The 27,258-nt window shown below is 52.1% G+C and overlaps 8 protein-coding genes and 1 non-coding gene across 9 annotated transcripts; 6 read left to right on the plus strand and 3 right to left on the minus strand.

Annotated features, from left to right (window-relative positions):
• Window positions 1-167: 167 nt before the first annotated feature.
• Window positions 168-638, plus strand: P152DRAFT_417793 (uncharacterized protein). Its single transcript, XM_033677093.1, has one exon. It carries the CDS (start codon window positions 211-213, stop codon window positions 580-582), a length of 372 nt encoding a protein of 123 aa, XP_033533576.1. The 5' UTR covers window positions 168-210; the 3' UTR covers window positions 583-638.
• A 1,549-nt stretch (window positions 639-2,187) lies between these two features.
• On the minus strand, window positions 2,188-6,043 carry P152DRAFT_488231 (calcium-translocating P-type ATPase; the record flags this gene model as incomplete). Its single annotated transcript, XM_033682114.1, has 4 exons — window positions 2,188-2,757; window positions 2,807-3,195; window positions 3,245-5,800; window positions 5,963-6,043. 4 exons carry the CDS (start codon window positions 6,041-6,043, stop codon window positions 2,319-2,321), a joined length of 3,465 nt encoding a protein of 1,154 aa, XP_033533577.1. The 3' UTR covers window positions 2,188-2,318.
• A 1,532-nt stretch (window positions 6,044-7,575) lies between these two features.
• P152DRAFT_38893 (uncharacterized protein) lies at window positions 7,576-9,859 on the plus strand. The gene is made up of 4 exons (XM_033675957.1): window positions 7,576-8,019; window positions 8,254-9,251; window positions 9,307-9,500; window positions 9,549-9,859. The coding sequence occupies exons 1-4, from the start codon at window positions 8,008-8,010 to the stop codon at window positions 9,833-9,835; spliced, it is 1,491 nt and encodes a 496-aa protein (XP_033533578.1). The 5' UTR covers window positions 7,576-8,007; the 3' UTR covers window positions 9,836-9,859.
• P152DRAFT_38993 (NmrA-like family protein) lies at window positions 9,546-11,427 on the minus strand. Its single transcript, XM_033676010.1, has 3 exons — window positions 11,264-11,427; window positions 10,675-11,199; window positions 9,546-10,605 (listed from the first exon to the last, which is right to left on the minus strand). Exons 2-3 carry the CDS (start codon window positions 10,927-10,929, stop codon window positions 9,928-9,930), a joined length of 933 nt encoding a protein of 310 aa, XP_033533579.1. The 5' UTR covers window positions 10,930-11,199; window positions 11,264-11,427; the 3' UTR covers window positions 9,546-9,927.
• Window positions 11,425-13,530, minus strand: P152DRAFT_38819 (uncharacterized protein). Its single transcript, XM_033675915.1, has 4 exons — window positions 13,482-13,530; window positions 13,062-13,210; window positions 11,747-12,974; window positions 11,425-11,689 (listed from the first exon to the last, which is right to left on the minus strand). Exons 2-3 carry the CDS (start codon window positions 13,171-13,173, stop codon window positions 11,863-11,865), a joined length of 1,224 nt encoding a protein of 407 aa, XP_033533580.1. The 5' UTR covers window positions 13,174-13,210; window positions 13,482-13,530; the 3' UTR covers window positions 11,425-11,689; window positions 11,747-11,862.
• Window positions 13,531-18,201: 4,671 nt separating this feature from the next.
• Window positions 18,202-20,237, plus strand: P152DRAFT_38436 (uncharacterized protein). Its single transcript, XM_033675801.1, has 2 exons — window positions 18,202-18,548; window positions 18,606-20,237. Exons 1-2 carry the CDS (start codon window positions 18,492-18,494, stop codon window positions 19,962-19,964), a joined length of 1,416 nt encoding a protein of 471 aa, XP_033533581.1. The 5' UTR covers window positions 18,202-18,491; the 3' UTR covers window positions 19,965-20,237.
• Window positions 20,238-20,458: 221 nt separating this feature from the next.
• P152DRAFT_t39 lies at window positions 20,459-20,550 on the plus strand. Its single transcript has one exon. It is a non-coding gene; the product is annotated as a tRNA-Glu (tRNA).
• A 1,861-nt stretch (window positions 20,551-22,411) lies between these two features.
• Window positions 22,412-23,644, plus strand: P152DRAFT_458903 (uncharacterized protein). Its single transcript, XM_033679569.1, has 2 exons — window positions 22,412-22,566; window positions 22,630-23,644. Exons 1-2 carry the CDS (start codon window positions 22,511-22,513, stop codon window positions 23,486-23,488), a joined length of 915 nt encoding a protein of 304 aa, XP_033533582.1. The 5' UTR covers window positions 22,412-22,510; the 3' UTR covers window positions 23,489-23,644.
• Window positions 23,645-24,049: 405 nt separating this feature from the next.
• On the plus strand, window positions 24,050-26,441 carry P152DRAFT_458904 (uncharacterized protein). Its single transcript, XM_033679570.1, has 3 exons — window positions 24,050-24,883; window positions 24,943-26,084; window positions 26,137-26,441. The coding sequence occupies exons 1-3, from the start codon at window positions 24,272-24,274 to the stop codon at window positions 26,261-26,263; spliced, it is 1,881 nt and encodes a 626-aa protein (XP_033533583.1). The 5' UTR covers window positions 24,050-24,271; the 3' UTR covers window positions 26,264-26,441.
• The last annotated feature ends 817 nt before the right edge of the window (window positions 26,442-27,258 follow it).

Consider the following 27,258-nt stretch of genomic DNA (forward strand, 5'->3'; position numbering starts at 1 on the left):
TTTACAATATTTCTACGAGTCTCTCGACAATTCCCCGAACCAGAACACAATTCCCTTCAGAAAATGCATTCTGCTACCATCCTCAACGTCCTCACCCTCCTCTTTTCCCTCACCTCCGCGGCCCCAGTCGCCGACCCCCAACCCGAAGCCAACGCCGCCCCCGACTACGGCAGCGGCGGCTCCGGCAGCGGCGGCCCCTCCATCAAGGAAATGGCTTGGTGCGCCGTCCCCTGGCACTGGAGCGCGTGCAACAAAGCGAGCAACCTCGCTGAGACCGCAGCCACGGAAGCGGGGCGGCTGTATCCGGCCAACACCCTCCACAACGGCAAGGGCGACGCGTTCCGGCACTGCTACTGGAACGCGCTCATGGTGATCGAGATCGGAGAGGGGAAGGCAAAGAGCATCGCGAATAATCATGAGAAAGGGGGGAAGGGGCGGGAGAAGGAGATGGATTTGAAGAATAATGCGAGAGGGCGCACAATTGGGAAGAATGCAAGTGGGAAGAATAAGGGGCAGAAGAGGAACGATGCGAAGAATGATTGTAAGGCGGCGGCGGATAGTGGACAGTTGGTTGTCCTTTGATTGGGGTCTACTGGACTGGGTTTTAGCTGTGGTTCGGATTTTCATGTTATATTGGGAGCTGCTGTCGCATCTCGGTTCATCTATTTCGAGTTCCTTTGCATCGAGTCCATATTGCTTCGTCTGGGAGCGATGTTTTCGGAGTTCGCATCCTGGTTCATCGGGCTTTTCAAGCAAGAATCAATGTACTTATCCAATCGTTTTCAACTTAACCTCTCTACTTTGGTCTGGTCTAATTATAAGCAGCCTCGAATGAAGACTTTCAATGGAGGGTTTCTGCCAGAATTGTGGGCACCTGGAAATTGCGTTTTGTGTAATATTCGACAGCGTAGCGTTGTTTATATGGCCATACCCAGTTAGCCAACCTAACCGCTAGATATTAGTTCGTAAGCCGGCTAAATGCAGAGAGTTGACCTGAAAATCGTTTCCAGGTCAATTTCCAGGATTTTCGCATCTCTCAACTGCCATATCCGACCTAGCGTATTCGTCAATCTTAACGTCAGATCCGGTCGCCTGCATAACGCCCAAGATCTGTAACCCAGAGTGTATCCCATCCTGAATTACCTATCACCAAATCAACGCGTGCGATGCCTGCAGTCACCTCGGTATACGCGGAGGAGGAGCGGCTTGTCGAGGATCGGCGGAAGTGGCATACGCTTTCGGAGAAGCAGAATGCTATACTCATCAAGACCACTCCTGTTGCGTACGGCGCCTGCGCAGGATAAGCAAGATAAGTAGCACCACCGCGATTTTACGCTGGCGATCCATTTTAGGTAGTGAGAGGATCTGGGGATGGCTTCACTTTGCAGGACGAATGGGATATAAAAAGTAAGTTCTGTCGCCAAGGCGCCTTGAGCCAAAACGGCTAGTAAACCTTTGCTGACTCAGGAACTTTTCGTTGCGAGGTGCAATTTCCAGATTCTCCATAGTTGCTGGCAGAAACCCTCCAATGATACTCATAACTAGGGTTAAAGAAGCTCAGAGCTAGCCCATTGGTACAGTTCCGGTCCTCTATACATTTAAGGCTCCGTTTCTTGCGCAGCATACCTGTACCTGCAGTACCGATCAAAATCGACAAATATTACCATTTCTACAATTCCAGAATGCACTATCAGCATTCAGTTCCCTCGAATTTCACATGCCCACTAAATCACCCACGTGGTGATGAAGCTGATCAACCATCAACTCCACCAATGAACTACGTCATCCCGGGTTACTCGGACCCGCAGCCGCGCGGCCATGACGGGTATAAAACCACCGCCTTCATCCACTCCGTGCAGAGTAGAGAAATGTATATTTCCGAATTTAGTCGCCGTTGGTTAAACGGTAGGCGAAGAATCATGATTAATGCGACGGGAAGTCGAAGATTGCTGGGGTCGAAGAATGCCCATATGCTGCTGATACGTGTTAATTCGATATAGCTTACGAAGGCCTGAGAGGCTGGGGATGTAGTGGTTCGGCCATGAAATGTCCTGTCCAATGGATTACTCGCTGTTAACATCGATGCAATGCGGGCGATGACTGTAACCTTCACGGATTCCGGAGCAGTCACAAGACCACGATGAACGAAAATCTCCGACGTATCATTCTACGAGGTCGACGCTCGACCGAAGCCGTCGGATGAGATATTCCGACGCACGATGGGTATCACACAAAAGACGCAGTAAAAACATAGAACCAGGGAGGCCGTTCCCGAACTGCAGACCACGACTCCTTCCACCGAGAATCCCGCGGGTCGGTCACCGCACCGACGACATCCGCTCCATCTTCTTATTATCGAACCCGGCGCGCTCCCGCATCCGATACACCTTCTTCCTTAAATGCGCGATCCGCCCCCCCTTAATCCGATGAATGAACCCCAAATTCGACGCGTCGTCGTCCTCGACGTCGTTCGCGCAGGTATCGGGGAGGAGACGCTGGCGCCACGGCCGTGGCAGGGCGTATGCGCAAACGACGTCGGGGACGCAGCGGATGATGGCGCCGACGGGGATGGAGACGAAGCCGATGACGATGGAGATACCCCACTGGGCGGCGGTGATGCGCTCGATCTTGAAGGCCTCGCCGCCGACGAAGATGATGAGGATCTGCCCGGCGATCATGACGATGGTGATGGCGATGAACCAGGGGTTTTTGTGGAGGTTTTCGAAGATGTTGAAGTGGTTGTCGAGGCGGCGGTTGCTGGGGGGTGGGGTTAGTTGTGAGGGGGTGTGGGCGGCAGGGAACTTACTTGATTTCGTTGAAGATCTGCATCCATACGAAGGTGTTGAACACGAGAGTTTTCAGCTGCTTCATTTCGTACTCGTTGTCCGCATCGTAGCCCAAGATTCCCCTACCGGCGAAATGCAAGATGAGAGTGGCGGTGAGCTGAAAGATGGCTTGGCCCACGATCATCTTCCACATGTTCAGGGTGATCAGAGGAGCCGACTTCCTGTCCGGTTTCCGATTCAGAATCTTGCGGCTGGGCGGGTCGGTCGCGAGCGCCAGGGCGGCCAAGGTATCCATGATCAGATTCACCCAAAGAAGTTGAACGGCGGAGAGCACGGATTCTTCCTCCTTACTGGCAACCGCTGAGACAAACGTAAGAGACACGGCCGTGATATTGACCGTGAGTTGGAACTGTTCCGACATTAGTTCCCGGACGTCAAACGGCACGTCAACGACTCACCTGCAAAAAGCGCCGCACGGCATCATTGACCGCCCGACCCCACATCAACGCCTTGATAATCGACGCGAAATTGTCGTCCATCAGGATAATCGACGACGCCTCCTTCGCCACCTCCGTCCCGGCGATGCCCATCGCGAACCCGACGTCCGACATCTTGAGCGCGGGCGCGTCATTCGTCCCGTCGCCCGTCACCGCGACCGTCTCGTCCAGCTCCTTCAGCGTCTGCACGAGGATGCGCTTGTCTTCGGGGCTGGAACGCGCGAGCACTTGCAGGTCGGGGACGAGCTTGATCCGCGCGGCTTCGTCGAGCTTGCGGAAGACGGGGCCTTCCATGACCACGCCGCCAGTCTCTGGGGTGTAGATGCCGCATTCTTTCGCGATGGCTTCGGCGGTGCGGCTGTTGTCTCCGGTGACCATGCGGATGACGACGCCGGCATGTTGCGCATCTTTGACGGCCTGCTTGACGGCGGGACGGAGGGGATCCTTGATACCGACGACGCCGACGAAGGTCATTTCTTCGAAGACCTGGGTAAAGTCCGCTTGCGTGGGATCATCGGCCGCGGCGGCACCTGCCGGCGGCCATTGCTCGAAATCCTTGAACAGAAGCGCGATGGTGCGAAGCGAATGCGATGCATATTCGGAGATCACGTAGTCCAGCCCCTCGGCGACGGCGCCGGTCAATTCCATGGTGGAAATGTCCGCTCCCGGATTGGCGAGGATGCGAGTGCACTTCTGGAGTAGGATCTCCGAGGCGCCCTTTACGTAGACGCGAAACTGGCCACTGGAGAGCTTGACGACGGCGGCCATGTACTTGTTGCCGGAATCGAACGGGATGACCTGGGCAATGGTGGCGTTGTCGCGTTCGATATGGACCGGGCCCATACCCATCCGATCGCGAGCGAAGGTCAGAAGGGCCGTCTCGGTCTTGGAACCGATGAATTCCGAGCCGTCTTCGGATTCGAATGCGGTCGAGTTGATGGCGATGGATTGGAGGATGAGGTCCTTGGTCGGCTCGGATAAATTGGTGACGAAATCAGTCGGTGACACCTCGCTTGCTTTCTCGTCCTCTGCAGAGACGGATCGTTCGGTCTCGCCATCCAATGCCGTGGACGTCGCCGTACCGGTCGTCACTCCGAGCTGTGTGCTCTGTCCAACAGTGGCGGCAACCATCGTCATCTTGTTCTCAGTGAGGGTACCTGTCTTATCCGTGCAGACGGTGGTCGCGTTGCCCATCGTTTCGCACGCTCGCAACACTCGGACCAAGTTGTTGTCTTTCAGCATTCTCGTCGTCGCGAACGCGAGAGCCAGGGTTACTGCCAGCGGCAACCCTTCCGGAACGGCCACGACTACCACCGTCACGGCTACGATGAAGATCTGCAGGAAATTCTGACCCTTCTGCGCGGGGGTCGCTCCGGATCCCTTCAGCTGCACGAGGAATTTGATGAATAGAACGATGAACAATAAGAGGGCCGCAAGACCTCCAAGCTTCGCAATGTTATCTGCCAAGACGTTCAGTTTCCGTTGAAGGGGAGTAGCTTCGACATCTTCCTGAAGCGACATCATGGTACGGCCATATGTCGAATTGACTCCGACTGCAGTGGCAAGGTAATGGCCGGTGCCTTCAGCGATCTTGCTGCCAGAGAGAATGAAGGGGTCCAGTTTATGTAGGTCGGCGTCACCATCTCCTCTCAAGACATCCATGACACGATCCGCCGCCTGCTTCTTCAGCAGATCCGATTCGCCGGTCGCCGAGGATTCGTCGCATTTAACGTTGTTCGAGCTGATGATGATTCCATCGACTGGGATGACTTCGCCCGGTTCGATCAGCATGACATCTCCCACGAGGATATCATACACCGAGATCTCCATGGTCCGTCCAGATCGGATGCATTTGGCTTTCCGATCATCTTTCTTCCGGTTCAGCTTGATGAACTGGCGCTCCTTCTGATAGTCGTTTAGAGTTCCGACGACGACCACGATCAATATCGCAACAATAATCGCAACCCCCTCGACCCACTCGACCTTCGCTTCGCCTGGCTCATGTTCCTGACCGAACGTCTGGTAGAGCCCGAGAGCCAAGGAGATGATCGCCGCGACTGTCAGGAGGATCAACACCTTGTCGTTATATGCGATCCATGCCAGCTCCCAGATCGATTTCGCCTTCTTCGCCGGCAATCGATTGTCATTGAACACCCTCTTTCGATCGACGAACGCATCACTCTCCGACGTGGTGGATGTGGTAGGTGTGGTGGGTGTCTTCGTGGCAGCACCGTTTGAAGCCGTGCCGGTCGCATCGTAGAAAGATACTCCGCCTTCGAGTACCGTTTCGTCGATACTGAGACCGGAGGTGCGATTCGTTCGCAGACCTCGTTCGAAGCCCCCAAGTCCTCCAAGTGCATAGAAGGCGCCCAAGCTCTTCGGGTTCAGCAACTTCCCCAGCTGTCCCGGAGTGAAAGCGAATGGGTTGTTTTCTACCTCGAAGAGGTGTTCGGAGCCGGGATCGGGGGAGAGGGCTTCAGAGTCTTCGGTGACGCCTTTGATGGTCAATTCTGGGGCCTTCCCGTGAATAGCGGATACGGGTTCCTAGTGATCCTCCGGATTAGTATAAGAACCGTACCAGTCGCTCCGAGGCCAGATTTAACCTTCTGAACATGATGAAGGCAGCAAATCTAGCATGTTCTGGATTCTTGTTTGATGGTTTCATGAAGCCCGACTTACTAAGTTCTGGAAGGTGCCTTGCTTCTCCGTCACCCCAGGATCTGACCCATTGCCTGCTTCAAGGTCTTTTGGAGTTGCCATGTTGACGAAGTGATTGCAATTGGAATTCTGGAAGGCAGGTTCAAATCATGCAGGCGGTCTTTAATGAATGGACTTCACACTTCACAGATGGGCGGAGTGAATCAGCCCAAGGCGCGGATTGGGGCCTCAAAGCTTCCGTATGAATTGATTGCGCGGCTGTGCAAACGCGCGACAAACGAAATTGAGAGAATTGATGGGAGCCTTCAGTAATCCACGAAAGAAAGCAAACACAGCCACGTCAATGAAGCTGAGCTACCTAGTGAAGCTACTGGTAAAGCCACCCGCAGTCAGCGATTCTTACATGTAAGCGGTGACGGGTGCGAGTAAGTGCATTGTTCACGAAAGCGCCCAAAAACCACGTCACATCATAATCACGAGGTCTCGAGGTCTGCAACGCAGCATCGTCATTTCATTTCATGCGCGACCACTCACCAGTCACCACTGACACTTCATTAGGCTGGCATGGGCAGCACAAGGCCCAAGCCGAGAGTACGAGAGCGAGAGTGAAACTTGGTGAGAAATGTTTCATTTTCCGGATTTGTTGGCACCTGCCGCACCCTATGGGTGGATACTGGATGCATGTGACTTTGCATCGGCAGAACCAATGGGTTGGGGACTTGGGGTGGTGAGTCTAGGGGTGTCCTCGTATTCTATTGGACAATTCCGTGCCTTGGTGATGCTGAATTGCAGGAGATTTGCCACAACATAAACATTCCATCATCAGAAGAGAATAAGCCCAAGAGAATCACACTCTGCTTGCCTATGCATCCATTATCATGACCATCGGTCTGCATTCTGCAACCCCACGACAAGCGCCGCAACCGTTGGAATTGGGACCGGATCAGGATATCCAAGGCGGATTTGGACCTCCATCTGAGCTTCATTCCATCCTAGTTGCGGGATTTCTTTCATGGTGAGGAACTTCAATCTTCGGGTTCGCAGCCAGGATAGTCCAGACTGTCAAGACAAGCGTTTTAATATCGCGCATTTCCACCGGCAGCAGCAAGTAAGAGGAAGCCACTGTTGCACGTGGGTGTTGAGAATCTTGATATGTATTATCCCTTTACTCGGTCTGTTGTGGTTGCCCGTTTCAGTTTGAAGGCTGTGCTGATTACTGTTGGGAGCCTGGGGGAAAGACTAAAGAGCATCTAAAGAAGTCAGGATCAACAGGGGTCACCCTCCTACAATTGTGATTGGCTGGACCCTTCACCGAGAAACCACTTGGCATCGATCCCGACGCCTTTTCACTTTTTCATCCAGCAGAGACGCGATCTCCTCACGATATCCCGAATATTATTCCCTCATGTGAATGGTGAACCCCCAACCTTCACGAACGCCGGTTCGAAGATAAGATCATGTTCTTCATTCCGGCAATATCACTGGTTTATCACCATCTATACCATTGTATGGATATGATACGGTCGGTCCTAAAAATGCCATCCAACATACCACCGTGATAGACTATGCGATTGACTCCAGCTAGCTATAGGACGTCCTTTCCTCCGCTGTGTGTTATCGGTAAGCGTTCAGTCGGACTACCCCTCGCTCTATCTCTCACTATATTAATCTCTCAGTAAGGCTTCGGGCAAGCTTAAATATCCCCCAAGGGAAAAGCAGTGAATATCAATCATGAATTCTTATTTCCTACTTCTCGTCTCCTAGCTCCGTGGTTCCTAGGTCTTCACTCCTCCTATCCGACTTTCTGATGCTCATCATGGGCTATTCGTCTTGATCACTCTACTAGACTCAGTCATCCATCGTAAACTCTCACCCGTCCATTGCCTCACTTCACCCTGGATAACGCAAAGGACGAAAAGAAGGTTCACTCGGGAGAGGAGCCAGTCCATGCCTCGTCAACCGACAATCACCAGAAGGGGCCTGGATGCTTCGGTGTCATCCTCGAGACCTACAGGTCTTTCTCCCCTCTTGAGAAGCGGAACATTATCATCTACGTGGTCGGCATCATGCTGTACAAGGTAACAAACCCCTCCTTGGCCTCCATCGGTCCCTTTGCTATCAATATGCGAATAGCCCCCTGAGGTGCCGTCGGCTATTTGATCCTAGCTTCATGTGACTCTGTTGTATAGCTTTAGAGGTACACGGTTACTAAAACCCTTCAACTCTTTGAAATCCCTTATTCAATGCTATGCACACGCTATCTCAACCCCACCATTATCACTTTCGCAACCAATTTAACTGACCTCTCACAGTTCGGTCTCGAGGCTTTCAACGGATCCATCGTCGCCCTTGCCACCAACCGCTACGACTACGAGGCCTTTCTCAACAAGACTCCCTCCAGGACCTTCGCCCGAGTTGGCCTCCTGACCGGCCTGAATCAAGCATTCCAGTGCGTTGGATCCATCCTGATCGCGCCGCTGGTCAAGCATTTCCGCACCAAGAATGTCCTCCTTTCCGCCGTCATGATCTTCGGTCTCTTCACTGCAGTTCTGTTGATCGTTGATGCCGCCACGGGTGGTTCCTTTGCCCCACCGGCGTATCGGAAGAAGCACCCCAAAAACGACTTCAGCTACTATGGCGACTACGCCAATGATGGGATCATCCCAATCTATACCTTCGCCGGGGTCGCCTACGGTATGGTGGAGTTGATCCGTCGCGTCATCCCCCGCGACATCGTCGGCGGCGACGTCCGCAAACTGCGCCTCATGGATGCGTTTGTCCACATTCTCTACGAGGTTGCCGGAACGTCGGGGGCTTTCTGCACCGCGTTGGGGCTCATCCCGCGGTTCGGCAACAACTACTCCTTCTTGATCACGCCCATCTGCTTCGCGTTTGCCGCGGTGGCGTGGTTCTTCATCCGGGAAGAAAAGCGGGCCGCCCAGATCGAAGGCGCGCTGGGGGATCAGCCACCGTTCCTCAAAGCCGTGCTGGTTGGCTTCTGGCTCTTCATCGAGTCTGTCTGGACCGGGGGGAAGATTCTCTTCACATCACGCAAGTTCGTTTGGTTGGTTCCGGGATACGCCGTGGCGTTGTATATGCACCGATACCTCGAAAACGGCCTCGCGCCCGCCATTGCGCGTCGCTACCTGGGGAACTCGGCGTGGAGTCAGATCGCCGTGGGCGGTAGCAACTTCGGAGAGCTGTTGGGGGCTGTGTCGGTGATTCTCTTCGCCGGTTCCATCCCAACCCCGATGCCATTCCTGCGTCTGGATTCCCTCCTGCTTCTGATTGTCTGGTATTTAGGTTACTGGTGAGTCTCGTCTACCATCACAAACCAACCCCAACTTGGGTGCTAACCGGCACAGGTATCCTCCGAGCGGCGAGATGAACCAGGCTTGGATCATGGCAGCAACCTTCATCCCTATCTCATTCGGCTGGGCCGCAGGTGATGTCTCCCTTGCGGCATATATCCAATCTTCGCTCGCTCGTGTGGAATCGCGCACAACCAACGTATCCGCCTTGGGTGCTGTCATGGCCTTCCTATACAGCTTCTACATCGGTTCGTCAAGCGCAACGCGGGGTTGACGGGTTGCTAATGGTCGAACAGTCACATACGCGATCTGCTCGCCGCTGCTTGGAAAGTACATCGATTCGGTTAGCAATAAGAACAATGGCGACATTCACCAGGCGGTCCGTATGGTCGGTGGAGTCCACTTTACGGTGGCTTGTGTGCTTGTACTCTGTTCCACTTTCGTTCCAAAGGGTGCTTTGAGTTTGAACCCTCCTCTTCTAAGTGATGGGCACTTGGACGAGAAGCCCATCGTGGATGGGGCCGTGAAAGAAGAGGCCAGGAAAGAAGGGGCCGTGGAAGAAGCCATTGCATCGATAAAATAGAGCACAAGGAATTAAGCGCGCTGGAGGCTCATGCTAGAAAATTCTCTCTAATCGTACAGATGAAGATAGTAGGTATACACACCCTAATGACGCTACCGCATTTCGAATTGACTGTCTTTCTCCAGCCACGTCCTGAAATCCTTCAGCTCCGGATGCTCCTTTCTCAGCGCCGCGATATCCGCCTTAAACCCATGATCATAAAACCACCTCATCATCAGCCTAAAATCCTTCGCCATCCACATAATAAACCAACTAACAAACCCATACGTCCTCGGCAGCTCCTTCCCCGTCTTCGTCTTAAACACCTCCTCCACCTGCTTCAACGTCACCTCATCCCCCGCCAACGACACCGCCTTCCCCGCCCACTGCTCCGGCGCCACGAACGCCTTCGCCGCGAACACCCCGATATCCTTCAACCCGACCATCTGCAGCGGCCGATCCCTCACCTCCTGCGCCCACGCGGTCACGAACACGCGCCCGAAGAATGTCGGGAGGAAATTCTCCATGTACGCTGTCGGGCGAAGGATCGTCCAGGCCATCCCGCTCGCGCCGTCTTTGGTAGCGGCGAAGAGGTGCTCCTCGACGCGGTGCTTGGCGATGAAGTGCGGGACGTTGGTAGGGTTGGTGAGGGAGGCGGGTTTGGTGAGGGAGGTGGCGCCGCCACGGTCGACGGAGGCATAGACGAAGTACTGCACGCCGGATTGGATGGCGTGGTCGATGAGGGCTTTGCCTTGGCGTTCTTCGGTGCCGGATTTGACGCCGATGGCGAGCTGGTGGGACATCAGTCGTGTTCTGAATAATACTGCGAGGATCTCGCCCCGACGCCGGAGATCTCATACCTGAACGCTGAACACTCCCCAGATCGGCCGCGATGTCGCCTTCTTCGCGCTCTGGAATACGGCGGCCACGTCGTCGAGATTCCCCTGGACGAGTTTGATTGACGGAGATTTTTGGGCGAGTTTCGTCGCGGAGGGGGAGGCGGTGTCTCTGGTGACGGCGAGTATCTCGAAGTCGGCTTTGGTTGCAAGGAGGGCGTCGATGACGGCGCCGCCTTGTTGGCCGGTAGCTCCGGTGATGAGGATAGCGTTTGTCATTTTTTGTTAGGTTATGAACTTAATTTGGGGGTTTGACTTATGGTCTTGACGACTGAACTGAGAACTGTGGACTAAATGTTCTAATTCCTTACCTTATATATATACTCTCGATTCATTGTCGATCGAGGGGTCCACGAGCCAGGGATGGTCAAGAGCACCAGTCACATATCTCCAGTGCATATCGATTTGTCAGACGGCTCAACTGTAATCCAACTTCAACTGGTCCACTCTAAGCGAATGTGGCTGAAAATCTTCGCAAGTTGAGGGCGGCTGTGATTTTCCTCGATTAATATTCGTCCTGAACCATAACATGTTGGATGAGGGGTCGACAAACGAGGTTAGACGGGGACGCCACCGATCCGCTAGCCAGGGGGAGGACCATCTCGGCCAAAATAGAACGCGAACACCGAAGTTCCATGAGGCTTTGAAATGCACCCTGGTTGATTATGTTATGCAACACACCTTCGAAAGGAGAATTTCATAGACATTGGTCTTTCCAATCATATTATGGAATAACAATATCTGTGAAGGTTGTGAAGACCGTGAAGGCCGAGGAGGCAACTTGTCGTCCGTCCTTGGGGGCGGAAACGGGCAGGTTTGTTGTTTGGTCCCCGAACTTCTCGATGTGAATACCAATCCATCTCTTTCTTCCTGTGTTAGGTGGGTATGCCAAGGCGGAGTGTTGGGCAGTCTTTCAATCAAGCTCTTTGTCAAAGGATACGATGTCCTTGTTTGCTGCTACCTTGGTGACCACAGGTCCCTGACCGATGGTCAAACTCCCTGCAATATGATGAAATTGTAGTATTCATCTGCTCACTCCATCCGTCTACTTTTAGACGGTAGTGGGTATCCTGCGGTGTATGTATGCCCCATAAAACACAATGTCTGAACTCCTTGAACTGTCGAAGCAATTGACACCCATGGTCCACCGCGTCATTTCCGAGACTTTATGATGACGAATATTCCCACCTCGATGCTATCCAACGGTTCTCCCTTTTCATCCCCGTACGGGTTATTCACCACCCCGTTAATGATCTTCTCCACGATCTCCGCCGACGTTCGCGTGTTCGGCGTCCGCGAGGACGTCGCCGCGACCGACGAGGACAACGCCACGGTGCCGCTGCTCTCCGACCGAAGATGATGCTCGCGGAAATATTTCTGCACCATCTCACGGATGCGCGGTTTCTCCTGGCCCGCCCACCATCGACCCGCCCACAGCGATCGATCCGGGCACACTTCGGTGAACCCGGTGTATGCCATCTCGTACGTCGAGTCGCCTTCTTTGCTCAATGCGGCGCACATCCCGGACATCCAGAAGCGAGAGTCTTGGTAGCAAAGCATGCGTTCGCCGCAGTCCATGTCCCCGATGGATTCAGCGAGGTCCGCGGTGAAGCTATTCAGAACGGTCAAGGATCGTAAAAGTGGGTCTAAAAGAGGTTTCAGATATCGATTCATGAAGGTGGTGGCACCATCTCTAGTCGGATATATAAGGACGAGGACCCCACTATCGTTTGACAACTCTGCTAGGCGGTCGCAGATAATCGATCGTCCGTCAGGGTCAAACATGTCTTGGTATTCGGCCCGACTCGATGGTGGGATATATCGTTCGATCAGGGCGACGTTGACCGTACCCGGTTGTACGATCGGCTGCGGCCCTCTTGCTTGAGCTGTTAAGGCCGCCGGCTGATTTGAATTCCCGGATGCAGAGCGTCTAGCTGACACCCGACCTGGAGCAATGGTGGTGTTGGCTTGCAAGTCCGTCACCGTAACGGCGGAATTGAACACCCGTGTGGCGAAATAGTCATCTCCACCAATAGCGGGCCCAGGGGTCGCAGGTGGCCCCGGTGGCAGGTCAGCGATGCGAAATTGACCGTGAACGGCATGAAACACGTTGATCCATCGGATCTCCTTGCCATGTAGCACTGAAACGAGCGCATTCAACACGGCGGGGAAAGAATGACCTGTTTTGTCTGGAGAAGGCAGCGCGTGCGAGAGTACCTGAACGGACGAGAGGGGAGATTCAGACCGCTTTCTGAGACATTGAACTACCACAAATACATCTATTAGCGTCTTGGACTTATGACACCGCAGTATACACACCAGAGTAGACCGATACTGTGGATTCGACTTACGGATGAGCTGGAGTGGTTCCTCAAGATATGCTGGGACATTATCCGTTTCGATCTGTGGCGCTTCGACTGGTGGTTCAGACCGTGGCTCTGCGGGAGTGGATCGGATCGCCATTGTTGAAGGAGATATCTGTCGAGCTGGAGAAACACCTCTAGAGGTTTCCGGTGAGTCAATAAAAGTTTCTGGTACAACTCCGCTTTGTGGAACATGGTCATTCGCTATGCTCTCTTTCAGTGGAGTAGACTGTGAAAGTAACTGGACGTTGTCGCGTGATGGGGAGTGAGAATCAGGATGAAGAAGGGGGAGAGTTCTTTCGCGCTCGTGAGTCTCGACTGACTGATCAATGAATGGAAGTTCACTCTGCACCAAAGTCGTGTTGTCGTCGTTGCTAAAGGTGCAGGGTCCGACCGCTCTATCATCACCTTCGTGTATAGGGCCTGCAAGATTGGACAAAGAACTGGAGCTTAGGGTCGGAACATTCTTCCCTAGGCTTCTTAATGATAGGGAATCAAGTTGTGGAGCTGCAATGCCCAAAATTTCAAAGGAAGGAGGCTGTGGTCTGTGGCAGGGTCTTAACAGGTTCTTCAGATTGTCTGAAGCATCTTGCGACGGTATCGAGGGTACTCCTACTAATAGAGGGTCCAGATCGACATCTTGCCTTTCCTTCTCATCATCAGGTGTAGAAAGGGTCGAGTGTAGCACTCCATGAAGATCCGGAGTGGGTATCGAGGGCTCTGGGAGCGGGTTTTGGAGAGGTTGATAGGGATGCGTAAGGTTTGGTGTGGCCGCATCTTCGGGTGTGGCGAAGCTAAGCACTTCGTTCGCAGGCGAAGGAAAGTCCAGTACACTTAGGTGGTCGACCCCAAATAGAGATTCTTCTTTGCTCGAGCGATCATCCTGATCGTAAGCAAAGGCATTTAAATCAACAGCATCAGCCCCAAGCGTACGACTCATCGTCGCGAAGCACGAACCGGAATGCCGAGAATGGAGCCTGAGTCCGGGACGGAATCGGCCTGACTGGTCGAAGCGATGAAATCCAGTCCACGCCGGTAGAATTGCCAGAGGGATAGAGCATGGGGATGGGGTCACCGGCGTGTCGCCGCAACAACGCGTTTGTTCCGAGTGGCAAGCCGGAGTATGGAACAGCACAGTAGATAAAAAATCCGACGAGCGTGAGATATAGATGCTGTTCGCTGTACAACGGCACCCAATCCAAGGCAGACAGATCTCCCAGGACACAGGAGCTAAGATGACACGACAGGAGCGAGCGGATACGCGGGGTGCTAGCCGGTGGCTTATACTGTTCGTCTTTGGAGATATTTGAGTGATAATAATAGGGACTTGGACCTTGCAGCAGCGCGTGAAAAGAAGGGTGTATACAATTCCTTGGTGTGTGGAGGTACTGCAGGAAACAGAATAGTGTGCATGCTTTTTGGACGAGGACGACGGCAGCTTCTTCCCTTCGGTATTCCCAACGATAAAATCAAGAATAATGCAGGACAACAGAAGGAAGACCAGCAACACACCATGAAAGAAGCCCTATTAACGCCAGCAAATGAGCAAATGAGCAAATGAGCAAATAAACGGAGTGGTGGACAGAGGGACTGGTGTTGAGGATGTCAAGATAGAAAAGCGGGCGGCCGGACGCCTCGTTTCACGGACGGGGTTGCCGACAAGTTCTAGACTCTCATCGACCGGCGCAAATCAACAAACTCGACATGGGATAAAAACATTTCCCCATGCCATCGCTGCACATAATTCGCATCCAGCATATTCCGTGAATGATAAGATTTCTTTTGCGACACGAACCCCAGTACCGTACTGTCTACTACTCTACTAGATACTTTTGTGAGTGGGACATAAGGACAAACGGGAGGTACGTCTCAGAGGTTACGCGGTTGTCCGCACCACCAAATTGGAGGTGATACCTTGCCGATGTCGACTTGACAATTGACAGTTTTCTCCGAATGATTCGGAGTTGCTCTCTTGCCCTGGAAGCGATTGTGCGGCGGTCTGATTTGAAACTCATTTGCATAGGGCCGGGGGAAAGGCCGTTGATAGGGCGTTTGCAACACGAGCACGATGTGACCTTGCGCGATATCCTCCTAGCATGCCGGTGTTTCGGATTGTTGGGATGCATGTAAGATCCTTTTATGCGGTCGTACGGTAACCGCGAGGATTCTTGGTACAGTTGAAACTTGAAAGGCGTTAAGAGCTGGATGTCGTTGGTTGCACTCCATTATTGCACTCAGCCCAGCTCCTTCCAGAATCTTCTCTTGGACTGAAAGACGCGCAAGCAAAGCGCACTGCGACGCGGGATGCTTGTAGAGATCGTCTGCTGTCCGCATTCATGACTCAGGGGGCCTTCAATTGTTCATCGCCATAGCCCATCCAAGCCAATCGGGCAGGGGGTCTGAGCACCTCAGGGGCCAGGGGGGTACGTCCTAACATGCGGCATCCCCACCAAGGTAAGGCTCAAAGCCTCCAATGCAACTCTAGGGCTACCGAATATCAATCAGGACTCAGACCACCAGGTGATATACGCCTGGATTGGTATCTTGGACTCACCCAGCGTTTTTACCAAACTCCAATTCCATCTGGATATCCAGAGATCCATCAGAAGATTTTTTGTCCATCGAACCGATTTTATTCAATACCAGGACCACACCATTACCGCATGGCTGGTTCGAGGCAAGGCCTGAGAAGGCTGAGATCCGTTACTTGTACTCCTGTAAACTTCGGTATAAGTAAGGGCCGCTTTTCTTCGGCTTTCTTCAAAGTACTCCCCGCGAACGAACGCTCTCCAAGGTCTCTCAGCGTCTGTCCTTCTACCATTATGACATCAACACACTCAATATTCCACGAGAGATGATCGCAAACGCCTGAGTTATTGGGAAAGTTGGATTGCAGAGCCAACGTTGAAGATAGTGTGAATTAGTGACAGCAGAATGCAGGAAGGAACGATTTATGGCCACGACAACAACCACAGGTCACGATACTGGACCGTATCAATTGCGCTGCTCTCTCATGGTAGGAACCTCATAGCAGAAGCATTAGAAGATGCTTGATATTCCATATCCTTTGAGTAAGATATCAGCGGTTGTCTAGATGATGAGGTCTGGAACTCGTTCGCTTTAGTCCCAGATCCACTAGCCACCCCCGGTTGATGTCACCTTGAAGGGGAATGTATGTGTGCATGCAACACCTCAGGGTGCTATTCACACCGATCCCACCAGCTTCAGCCACCCCTACTTACCAGCCGGATGCTGCCTGGATGGAATGTGCTTGACGGAATGAACACGATTGGATCTCCGCTGTGCGGATACTACTCGACTTCACGAACCGCTTGGATTTCTCCAAATACAATCGGGAGTCGTTTAAATGATTCCGTATCCCGAAACGATATCATACAGCTACAGACCTGGGTACCAATAGTGGGCACATGAAGATGGAATGTTTTGAGACAGCACCTGCCCCAACACATCCGATGCCGGAGCGGCATTTGTCCCTTCATATGGGCATGAAACCTCGCCTGCCGAAAATCAATGAAGAACATAAAAGCTTATCTAGCGAATGCTGAACCTCAACATCGAACCCAGGCCATTAACCCAGCCTTCGGAGTACTTAGCAGTAACAAGAGGTTTCTGGACTCGGTTCTTGGCCCAATTCAAGGCTAGCATCGCTAGGAGAGTAGTAAAAGGCAACCGATCGATTTAGAACACGTGAATGCATACTATCACGAGCAAACACCGGCGGTGTATTTTGAGAATTCCAGGATACGAGTATTCAGGTCGATGTGCTGCGAGTTGTATTGCTATTGTTCCATCCTATTGAACACTCTTGCGCCAATGTCAGTGAAAGGAATCTCTGCTCCTATAGATATGTTCATCGGTGACACTATTTGATCCAGGCAGACATCTGGAGCACTGAGAAGTGGAGCGTGATGAAGACTAGCATGATAATTCCCATGGCTAAGGAAATATATTATAATATTAACAGCTCTCTTGGCGAATGTGCAATATGTACCTGGATGCGTAATTACAGTTCAACTGGTATGAAATCTACAGCCACTGACAGGCAAGCAGCTGTGACGAACGCCATGCGAAGATTTTGCTTTCGCCTCCCGTAAAGAATGGAGAAAACGTAGTGATGTTGAGAGGTGAGAATCCTAACTGCTGGTGCACTTCAGACCGGAGAGAGTCTCAACCGAAAGTCTGTGATGCCAGCCGGCTCTCCGTATCTCGTAGGAGAGCGGTACTGCATGTGTCCTTGTGAAGACGGACGCGGCGGAGGTAACTGGAACTAACTAGAACTATTACACAATAAGGTATGCAATGAGAACATGCACAGCAGAAACAGCTGGACATGGACAACTGTCGTGACTGCAAGCCTTGAACATCCAATCTTTGTATCCAGTCACAGCCAGTCGTGATACCAGAAGCATCAGATCCAGTTATTACAGGGGCTGGATGGATAAGAGCTGACGCCACATGTGGCTGAGCCTTTTTCCTCACCAGAGCTCTGCTGCCCGATAAGGCGACAACACGTCAACACCCGACCACCACATCAGGTCAATTTCAAATCCGAGCCGGACTGCGAGAGAGAAATCTGACATCTCATCACGATAGGGGCACTGCGAAACGAAGTCTCCGGTCAATCTCTCCAGCTCCTTAAAGCGCCGTATTACACGCGTCCACTCTGGCGCCCGTCTCACGACCCTCGAACACAGCAAATCGGAGAGTATTGACCCAGGACGAATGGACGCCATCCAGCAATTTGGGCTGTGACAAGCTCCTCGGCCGCCAATCAACCCCACGACGAGCCAAACAACTTTTTTGCCTCCCCCCGCCATATGGGCGACAAATGCGCCAATGCCACGATTGATCGGATAGTGTCAGATGCCCCCATGGCGGGTGGAGGCGCCGACTATCATCCATGCCACTGCCCAAGTTCCCGACCTTAACTTTGAAGACTCCACTCCAAAGTGAGCTCTCGATGTTTAATATCTCCTGTTCTCTTCAGTATTCTCCCATTTTTGGCTCTGTGAAAGACTATGACCATAACGAGGTTACACCATCGTACCCATAAAAATCTACTGTACGATGCCTGACTCCCCTTCGTGTTGACTCGTACCAAAGAACCCAACGAAACCATCTGACCGAACCTCCTTTTGCGACCGAAAAGCAATTGACCTAAGCTGGGAGAAATTTACAAAGGACTATTCTTGTCGCTATACTTTCAAAGCACTTGGTTAACTCGACAGTCCATTGTTCCTATGCTCGCCTGAGCTAAATTTGGATCATAAAGAAGAGCGGTGACGAGCCCGCTAAGAGCAGCCCCCCGCCTGTCGATTCAACGATTCTACACCATACTCGCCTTTCTACACACCAAATCGACTCGTTGATCGAGTTCTATGTTATAACACCGACAAAATGCGTCTAGGAGAGACTGTCACGGTAGTCAACAAATCTGGGAAGATTGTGAGCACGGTATATACCCCCTATTTGTCCTGCTACTGGAGAACCGGAGTACTAATCGTCCCGCAGGGCAAGCACCTTGTAGGCGTTTTCAAGGAAGCACAAGCTGCGTACCGCGAGAAGAAAGCCGAAATAAAGTCTCATCGAGATGCGGAACATACCGAAAAAGTTGCTCAGAACTCCTCTTCCCCACGACCCCATCATGACCATCACCACCACATCCGTGATGCCGACAACCGGTCGCGGGCCTCTTCTGGATCACGTCGCACACACGGCACTGTCCGCCGCAAGCCGGTCCCAGACCGCACCACGTCTGTCCGCCGCGCCCACACATCTCGCCCAACTCAACCCTCCCGTCACAAACCCGACCTACCCCGCAGCCGCACTCTCCCACAAGATCTTCCTGTGGCTGGAGAGGATCCATACCCGCGAAGACACAGCGACGGCACCTCTCTAGCCCTCGTGCATCGCCCGCGCCCCGCCTCCGCTCGCTCGGCGTCCACCACCGACTCCATCGATATGGACCTGGCATACGGGAGTTTCAGCCACCACTCCCTGGTACCCTCCACACCGACCTCTCCCGTGGCCGTCGACCCGGAGATCGAAATCAAACTATCCGCGCTAACACGCATGCTCGACGAAGCGAATGCGCTGCAGCACGGTGTCACCGCCACTATCGCAAGCCTACAAAAGAACCCGGACGCACTCGCCGCTGTTGCGCTGACGCTTGCGGAGGTTAGTCAAATCGTTAGTAAGATGGCGCCGGCCGGATTGGCGACGCTAAAGGGGAGTTTCCCGGCGGCGATGGCCTTGTTGGCGAGTCCACAGTTTGCGATTGCGGTTGGGGTCGGGGTCGGTGTGACTGTGGTGATGTTAGGAGGGTACAAGATCGTGAAGCGGATGCAGAAGAAACGGCTGGACGAGGTTACATTGGAGGGGCGGAGCAGGGAGGAAGAAGAAGCGCAGGAGCTGTTGGAGTTGAACGGTGATTTTGGACGGATTGAAAGATGGCGGAGGGGGGTTCCGATGAGTGCGGGAACTGGGACGGAGTATATCGGAAGCCAGGTCGGGACCAGCGTTGAAGGGGAGTTCGTCACTCCCGGGGCCAGCAGGGTGTTGTTACGAGAGGGGGTTATCGCCGAGGAGGATCTCCGCAGCGTGAAGACATCAAAGACCAAGAGAACCAGCAAGTCGGTTAAATCGCGTGGCAACACAAGCAAAAAGGAGAAAAGCAAAGACGACATGAAGCGGGAGGAGAAAGAGAAGAGGAAATCGGACAAGGCGAAGAAGGGGCAGCGCGAGACAGACAAGAAGCACGAGAAGGAACGCGAACGAGAGAGGAGGAGGGGCGACGCAAAGGAGAATCACAGTGTTACTGGTGGGTGGAAACGGGAGTTGAATGATTTACGGAGTCGGTTGATCAACTGAATGACTGGAATGACCATATACCATTGATCTTTTGAGCGGAAACAAGCGGATTTTTTGGAGTTTAGTGTCTTGAACGATAGACATTTGTTTTGTTAACCGGCGACTTATCGTGGAGGGGTCTCCAATCTCAATTGATACGTCTAAATAACATTCACCTCCTGCATCACTGTCCGTCATATTCTAAATCACGAGAACATCTCGAGTTAGACTGGCTCATGGAGACATAATATCAGCCGGAATCTTGTTGAAGAACCCAATAGCGTATAATCAAGGAATAAAATTAAAGGTAGATCCAGGTCCAGACAAGAACATTCAAGTGGATTTTACCATGCAGTCAAAATTTCGGCAATGTTTCCACGACTGAAGATTGGACACTTTGACAGACGGACTTCCGCACCTCTGGGTTTGGTTGGGGCATGTGGTGGGCGTCAGAGCCGAGAGGGTATTTGTGTTTCTGGCTATAAATTGGATAAAATTACTTTTCATATATCGAATCCGAAATGGTCTAGTGGCTAGGATTTCCGCCTCTCATAACATTCAGTAATGTAGAACGCGGAAGGCCGGGGTTCAATTCCCCGTTTCGGAGATTCCTTTTTTCTTCTTTTTTCGTCTTTTTTTCTTTTCAATCCCTGTACGGAGTAGTTAACAGAGCACAAGATATTTTTCCTCCATTCGACATTATTCATCTGGTTAGATATTGATGTGTTCCGAAATCTCAGTGGCCACTGGCCAGCCTATTTTGTTGTGATGATGACTAATCATGTGATGGTGTTCTGATATGAAGCTGAAGTCCTCCATTGAGTCCAACTCTACCCATTGTTCTCTTTGGGGGTTATGAATTGCAAACTCAAAGCATGAAGATGGTTCATTTAATCAGAGACTCTTGTAAAAAGCTACTGATAACCGGCTATTAGGATCCATAAACATGACGTCGGTATAATCATGGCAATTCTGGAGCGAAGCTGGACGAGAATGGACTGTCAGCATATTTGTGTCGACTCGACTTCAAGATCTGGATCCGACAAGAACAAGGAACCTCAGTGATGGCATTTCAATCTATCAGAGCCATTGCCCCATTGCCGAGCACAGCATCAATTGGCCATGGCGGACTCTGGCTTTGCTTGCTCTGGACGTCGTAGTCTTCTGTTCCCTCAAAATCGTTTCTTCCGGATCTCGAAGACTCAATGCCTTTACCTGATCTTATCTAAGGGTTTCCAATCGCTCTATGAACCGGGGATCGGCTACAAGAAATGGACTGCTCGAGATAGCGGGCCAATTGAGAGCCTACCCAGGATCGCCATGATATCCCATCCGATGTCACCATTGAGGAGACACCTGTGGTCAGCGTATCACCTGAAATGACCCACATATTCCTTTCGAGGCGCCCGTAATTTGTTGAAAGCCTACGGCCTCCCAAGGCACTCGCAACAGCACCTGAAAATATGCTTATGCCATAAGGGACCGACCTAAAGAGTCCTTATCACGCTGGGGGAATAACTAGGAAACGGATTCCATCAGGGAATTGATCCCACGGTATCATGGCGGCTGTATACCATATTCTAAGGACAAGATGGATCGCTTCAATCGTGTGCGGCAGAAGCCACAGGCGCAGTGGAATAGCCAACGATCGCCGAAACTTTAGGACCAGTGCTCTCCAAGGGCGAACTGGAGAGACAAAGTATCCAACGGTATTTGTATCAAGTTTCCTTTCCCAAACAGGTTTAGACATGCTATGTCTTTCTAATTTTGCATTTTCTTCTCTTCCTGTGTCATTCCTCATTTTCGCTACCGTCCCCTTTCCTTGGATGGCTACACCAGGATACTCGCGCCACCTTGAGGTGTCGGGTGTTTGTACCGTGTTTTATTCCAATGAGAGGGAACCAAGCCAAGCGTTTCGTTTCATACATCTTGTGGTTGTCGGGCCGTTAGGACTCAACGGCTGATACCACACCATACTAGGCTCTGGTAACTGGTGATGCCATTTCCCCCGACCATGGATGGAACAGTTGCCAGAGGTAGTGCAGAACCAGTTTATCAAGAAACAACATCATAGGACCCGAACATTGTAAAGGTATGCGGATACGTTATCCTCCAATAATTCCCTGGTATTTTGAGACACTCGTTAGGAGGGTCCGAAATCCACGAAGTTAGTCAAGCGAGGCTCTGCATATTTATATACTGAGGACATGGCTCGAGATACTTCAGTCATCTTATTTGTTTGTTCCAAAGTCCGAGTGGTTCAATATACCGTCTATGTCAACATATTGAATGGTATGGTCGCGACCAACCCTGCCGACCACAAAATCGGTCGAGTTTAAAGGACTGACCCAGGGAATGCAATCTTTGTAACCTGATTCCACCTGCGAATACCTTCCGAATTTCCCTCGTTTCCGTCTCTCTCAGGTCTATTTAAACCGGCTGCGGCGCTGAACTTTCCTTCAGGTCTTCTTCCAAAAATCTCTCAGAGCCTTCGTTTGCCTATTTAACCCAACCCCGGATCAAATCCACACCACAGAATCCATCCATCACATAAGCAAATACCCAAAATGAAGACCGCAGTCCTTGCTGCGTGTGGTGCAGCCCTCATCGGCATTGTCTCAAGGTGCGTTCTAACATGATGCTTCGTTGACCAGTCCAGTTAGCAAATGGCTGACGCAATCTTTAGCAACCCACTCCCCGGCGGAAACAACGGCGGATACAACGGGCAACACCATGGCCAGGATCTCCCCCATGACCATTGGAGGACCAACTACGGGGTCCGCCTCGGTAATGATAAGGTGAAGGCTAGCCTTCAGCCTTCGTCGAGATACGTCTACGATCCCGATTATTCTGGGAATCGCCGATCGAGCTCTTCCCACAATGGGGGAACCAAGATCGCCGTCTCTCCTGTTCCTATCAAGAAGTACCACCCGCATCCGCACTATAGTATTGTCCCCTATATCAGCTCGGATAGCAGCTCTAGCAGCAGCTCGAGCAGTAGCTCCAGCAGCAGCTCCGATAGCAGCTCCGATAGCAGCTCCAGCAGCAGCTCCAGCAGCAGCTCCGATAGCAGCTCCGATAGCAGCTCCGATAGTGATACCGATGATGAGTGGTATTACCCTCAGAAGCACCACAAGAATCACCACAAGGATCACCACAAGAATCACCACAAGGATCACCACAAGAATCACTACAAGAATCACCACCGCAAGGATGTCGATGATTCCAACGTCCATTCTCGCCGATCCGTCCAGGAACCCGCCGAGGAAGCCGATCCAGTGAAGCGAGACTCTGTTGACTGGGGCAAAGATCGACTCGACGAAAAGTATGCTTGCTACAATGGCCGTGGCTGCGCGATCACGGGCCTCATTCTCGATGACCCGGATAATGGGCACCTCCGGGACTTTGCTGACAACGGGCGTCTTTCCACGTCGAAGGTGAAGGGTCAGGCTAAGTGGAAGCCAGTCAAGGGCTCGTTTGGACACTGCCCAAGCCAGAAGTGCGAGGAAGGCCAGAACAGCCGCAAGTGTCACGGTTGTCATTGATCGTGGTTGGAAGCAACCGCCACCCATGTATGCTCGTAAGCATGGGCTGGGCTCGAGAGCAGCAGACGTTAGTCTCTACTCTTGGGGTCGTTCGCAGTAATTCGTAGTTTAGTTCTTTAGTCTAAGAGTCAAATCCACCCTCACTCCTTTACCTGCATGCCACTTCATGTACAAGCTCCTCCAAAGGTAGTGTGGAGTAGTCAGTTGCATACTTGACTTAGGACATTCCAATATTAATGAAGTTGGTCCATCGAGGTCGTCGAGGGAGAAGACCCTGACTCCGCGTTGGCACTCTCGCAGCTCCTTTTCAGCTGTGTGACAGTGGCAGCAAATGACTAAATGAACCAACCACAGTCCACAGGCCACAGCGCAGGACCCTTGCTGACTCATCATATCCTCTCTCCTGGCAGGCTGGCACAGTGGCACAGACGCACAGTGGCACTCCCGCTGTCCCACACTCAGCTCTGCAGTCTGCACTTGCCCCGCTTATGTCATAGTTGCCTTACAGCCTGAGGCGTCTTAAAATCGTGACGACGGGCGGCGGGAAATTTTCGAAGTCTCCACACAACCACTTCCCACATCCCACTTCCCACCATCCACTCCATTGTTGAAGGACGGCGTCTCTCCATCACAGCCTCATTGTTCAATCCACCAACTTCTAACACGCCTCTGTCTGACATCCTCCGCGTCTTTGTCTTTGAGGCGCCCTATCTTTCTTGACCCCAGTCTTCATCAAGGCTGCTCGTTAGATTGACCGGATATCTATCCATTTCCATCCTCATCATGGTGTCCGCTTCAAAGGCTGCCCGTTTGGCAAAGCGGGTCGCGGATGGAAAAGAGCCAAAGAAAACCGCTGCTTCCAAAGTCTCCTCCAAAGCGGCCTCGAAGAATGCCTCCAAGGCTTCCTCAGCCAACGGCGATTCTCCCCTGGTAGATGCTGAGGATGCCGACGTCGACCAAGTCGACGAGAAGGTCAAGAAGCTGGCTCTCCAAGAAGACGACGATGGAATTTCCGACCGCGTGACAACCGGTGTTCTTGCATCGTTGGAAGCCAGCAAAGACGTCAAGATTACTTCGGCGTCGCTCGTTTTCCACGGAAAAGTCCTCTTTAACGACGCAACTATCGAGGTCAATTACGGTCGACGATACGGACTGCTGGGCGAGAACGGTTGTGGCAAATCTACGATTTTGAAAGCCATCTTCAAACGCGAATTTCCATTCCCAGAGCACGTCGATATCTACTTATTGAACGAGGGCGCTCCGAAGACCGATTTGGGTGCGTTGGAGTGGGTTGTCCGAGAGGCGGAAAACGAGCTGGCTCGTTTGGAGAACCACGCGGAAGAGATATTGGAAAATGATGGACCCGACAGCCCGATGCTTGCGGAGATCTACGAGGTAAGATCCTGTCTACTCTTTGCTGAGTTCATAGAGCTAATGCAATATTTGTCATGCAGCGTATGGAAGATATGGATCCATCGACCTTCCAAACTCGAGCCTCGCTCATTCTTACTGGTCTCGGATTCAACAAGAAGACGATCCATAAGAAGACCAAAGACATGTCTGGTGGATGGAGAATGCGTGTGGCGCTCGGAAAGGCACTTTTCGTCAAGCCCTCCCTTCTACTGCTCGATGACCCCACGGCACATTTGGATCTGGAAGCGTGTGTGTGGTTGGAAGAGTACATGAAGAAGTGGGATCGTACTTTGATCCTTGTCTCACATTCCATGGACTTCTTGAACGGCGTGTGTACCAACATGATCGACATGCGTCAACAGAAGCTCCTTTACTACGGTGGTAATTACGACTCCTACATGAAGACACGCACAGAACAAGAAATCAACCAGGGGAAAGCCTACGAGAAGCAGCAGGATGAAATCAAGCACATCAAGAAGTTCATCGCATCCGCGGGTACCTACGCCAACTTGGTGCGCCAGGCCAAATCCCGGCAGAAGATTCTGGACAAGATGGAAGCGGATGGTTTCATCCAGCCGGTTCTTGGCGACCGAGTGTTCACTTTCCGCTTCGCCGATGTCGAGAAGCTCCCCCCGCCCGTCTTGTCGCTTGACGACGTGACCTTCTCGTACAACGGTAAAAAGGAGGATAATCTCTATGAGAACCTGGACTTTGGCGTGGACATGGACAGTCGAACAGCCCTGGTCGGACCTAACGGTGTTGGCAAATCAACGCTCCTTCGCATCTTCACCGGCCAGCTTTCCCCCACCGGCGGTAATGTTTCCCGGCATACGCATCTCAAGCTGGGCATGTACAGCCAGCACAGCGCCGAGCAGCTCGACTTGACCAAGTCCGCTCTCGACTTCGTGCGAGACAAGTACAGCTCGAAGAGCCAAGACTACCAATACTGGCGATCACAGCTGGGCAAGTACGGGTTGACGGGCGAATCGCAGACCGCCCTGATCGGGACGCTCAGTGAAGGCCAGAAGAGCAGAATCGTGTTCGCCCTGTTGGCCATCGAGCAACCAAACATGCTGCTGCTCGACGAACCTACCAACGGCCTGGACATCCCCACGATCGACAGTTTGGCGGATGCGATCAATGCTTTCAACGGCGGCGTTGTCGTCGTTTCCCACGACTTCAGGTGAGTTTTTGGCGCGCCATGGTTCTAATCTACTAGCTAACCATACTTCTAGACTGCTCGACAAAATTGCTAAAGACATCATGGTCTGCGAGAACAAGACTGTGAGGAGATGGGACGGCACCATCGGGCAATACAAGAATCATCTCCGCAAGAAGATGCTATCCGCCGGCGCTGTCTAAGACGCTCATCCCGGATTTTCCTTTGTTCAATAAAAAACTTTTTTTTCCAGAGGGCTTACAGGGCTCCCTTTGCATGGTGGGAGGCTGCGCATCATGAACCAGGATATGTGCGGCTGGCGGGCTAAAGTGCTGATGACTTGGGTCTTCCACGAGGGAAGATTACGGTAGATAGACCATTCCAAATAGAGGGAATTTCGATTAGCACGTTGATGTCCTCGATCGCTGACTTTTGATGTCCAACATGGCGGTCGGTGAAGAGCGAGGAACCCATGATGCGGCATCCCTGGTATCCCTTACCATTTCATCTGTATCCGTCAGTTTTCCTGTTTGTTCGCTAGAATTTTGTCTTTTCGATCCTCGAAGTGTGGGATCCTATTTTGTGATTCTATGTACCAAACCATGAGTCGAAGTTATCCAGATCCTTTGCACTGTCAAGTGCCAACTTCGGTATTCGGTACCGCTCGCCCCACCGAACCCCGTTCCTAGGCCTGAGGCCTGAGGGTCATTCCCAGGGAAGCCAAGGGCCCCTATCCCCACAGTTGCGCAACGATGTTCGTTTCGTCTGTAATGCAATGTACTACGGTGCCAACAGTGTCTTGTTGCCTACTTCATTTGTTTCTGTTACTTACGTCGGAGAACAAGTGAACCATTCAGAAATCCAAGAACAAACATATATTCGACTCCATGGCACTGATCAAGCGATGACCCAGGACTCGTTAAGATGAGCTGACTGCCTTGCATTGCTCCATTCATAGTGCCCACTGCTCAGCATCATCGTCATCACAGACAGTAACCCTAGATGGTCTGTTTAAAACTTTGGTCGAGCGTCTCCAACGAACCGCAACCACTGGCCGGCAAGAACAAGGTCGCCTTGAACACTGCCTACTTATCCCATGGTTAGCTGAGATGATAGTTCCACTGCTGAAATTGGGCCATGGTATTTCTTGATAGATTCCTTTTACTCTACCTAAGCCTTGGTCCATCATCACTTCAGT

Source organism: Eremomyces bilateralis (genome assembly GCF_010015585.1).
Source record: "Eremomyces bilateralis CBS 781.70 unplaced genomic scaffold P152scaffold_11, whole genome shotgun sequence".
Lineage (NCBI taxonomy): Eukaryota > Fungi > Ascomycota > Dothideomycetes > Eremomycetales > Eremomycetaceae > Eremomyces > Eremomyces bilateralis.

What these genes read in the sequence shown, in the direction of transcription:
- P152DRAFT_417793 (XM_033677093.1), top strand. Translation starts at nt 211, where the DNA reads ATGGCTTGGTGCGCCGTCCCCTGGCACTGGAGCGCGTGCAACAAAGCG.
- P152DRAFT_38893 (XM_033675957.1), top strand. An exon ending in GTCTGGTATTTAGGTTACTG is followed by an intron (nt 9,252 to 9,306) that starts GTGAGTCTCGTC and finishes TAACCGGCACAG; the next exon opens with GTATCCTCCGAGCGGCGAGA. An exon ending in CCTATACAGCTTCTACATCG is followed by an intron (nt 9,501 to 9,548) that starts GTTCGTCAAGCG and finishes ATGGTCGAACAG; the next exon opens with TCACATACGCGATCTGCTCG.
- P152DRAFT_38993 (XM_033676010.1), bottom strand. Translation starts at nt 10,929, where the DNA reads ATGACAAACGCTATCCTCATCACCGGAGCTACCGGCCAACAAGGCGGC. An exon ending in GGGGAGTGTTCAGCGTTCAG is followed by an intron (nt 10,606 to 10,674) that starts GTATGAGATCTC and finishes ATGTCCCACCAG; the next exon opens with CTCGCCATCGGCGTCAAATC.
- P152DRAFT_38819 (XM_033675915.1), bottom strand. Translation starts at nt 13,173, where the DNA reads ATGGCGATCCGATCCACTCCCGCAGAGCCACGGTCTGAACCACCAGTC. An exon ending in GGAACCACTCCAGCTCATCC is followed by an intron (nt 12,975 to 13,061) that starts GTAAGTCGAATC and finishes TATTTGTGGTAG; the next exon opens with TTCAATGTCTCAGAAAGCGG.
- P152DRAFT_38436 (XM_033675801.1), top strand. Translation starts at nt 18,492, where the DNA reads ATGCGTCTAGGAGAGACTGTCACGGTAGTCAACAAATCTGGGAAGATT. An exon ending in CTGGGAAGATTGTGAGCACG is followed by an intron (nt 18,549 to 18,605) that starts GTATATACCCCC and finishes ATCGTCCCGCAG; the next exon opens with GGCAAGCACCTTGTAGGCGT.
- P152DRAFT_458903 (XM_033679569.1), top strand. Translation starts at nt 22,511, where the DNA reads ATGAAGACCGCAGTCCTTGCTGCGTGTGGTGCAGCCCTCATCGGCATT. An exon ending in CTCATCGGCATTGTCTCAAG is followed by an intron (nt 22,567 to 22,629) that starts GTGCGTTCTAAC and finishes CGCAATCTTTAG; the next exon opens with CAACCCACTCCCCGGCGGAA.
- P152DRAFT_458904 (XM_033679570.1), top strand. Translation starts at nt 24,272, where the DNA reads ATGGTGTCCGCTTCAAAGGCTGCCCGTTTGGCAAAGCGGGTCGCGGAT. An exon ending in TGCTTGCGGAGATCTACGAG is followed by an intron (nt 24,884 to 24,942) that starts GTAAGATCCTGT and finishes TTTGTCATGCAG; the next exon opens with CGTATGGAAGATATGGATCC. An exon ending in GTCGTTTCCCACGACTTCAG is followed by an intron (nt 26,085 to 26,136) that starts GTGAGTTTTTGG and finishes CCATACTTCTAG; the next exon opens with ACTGCTCGACAAAATTGCTA.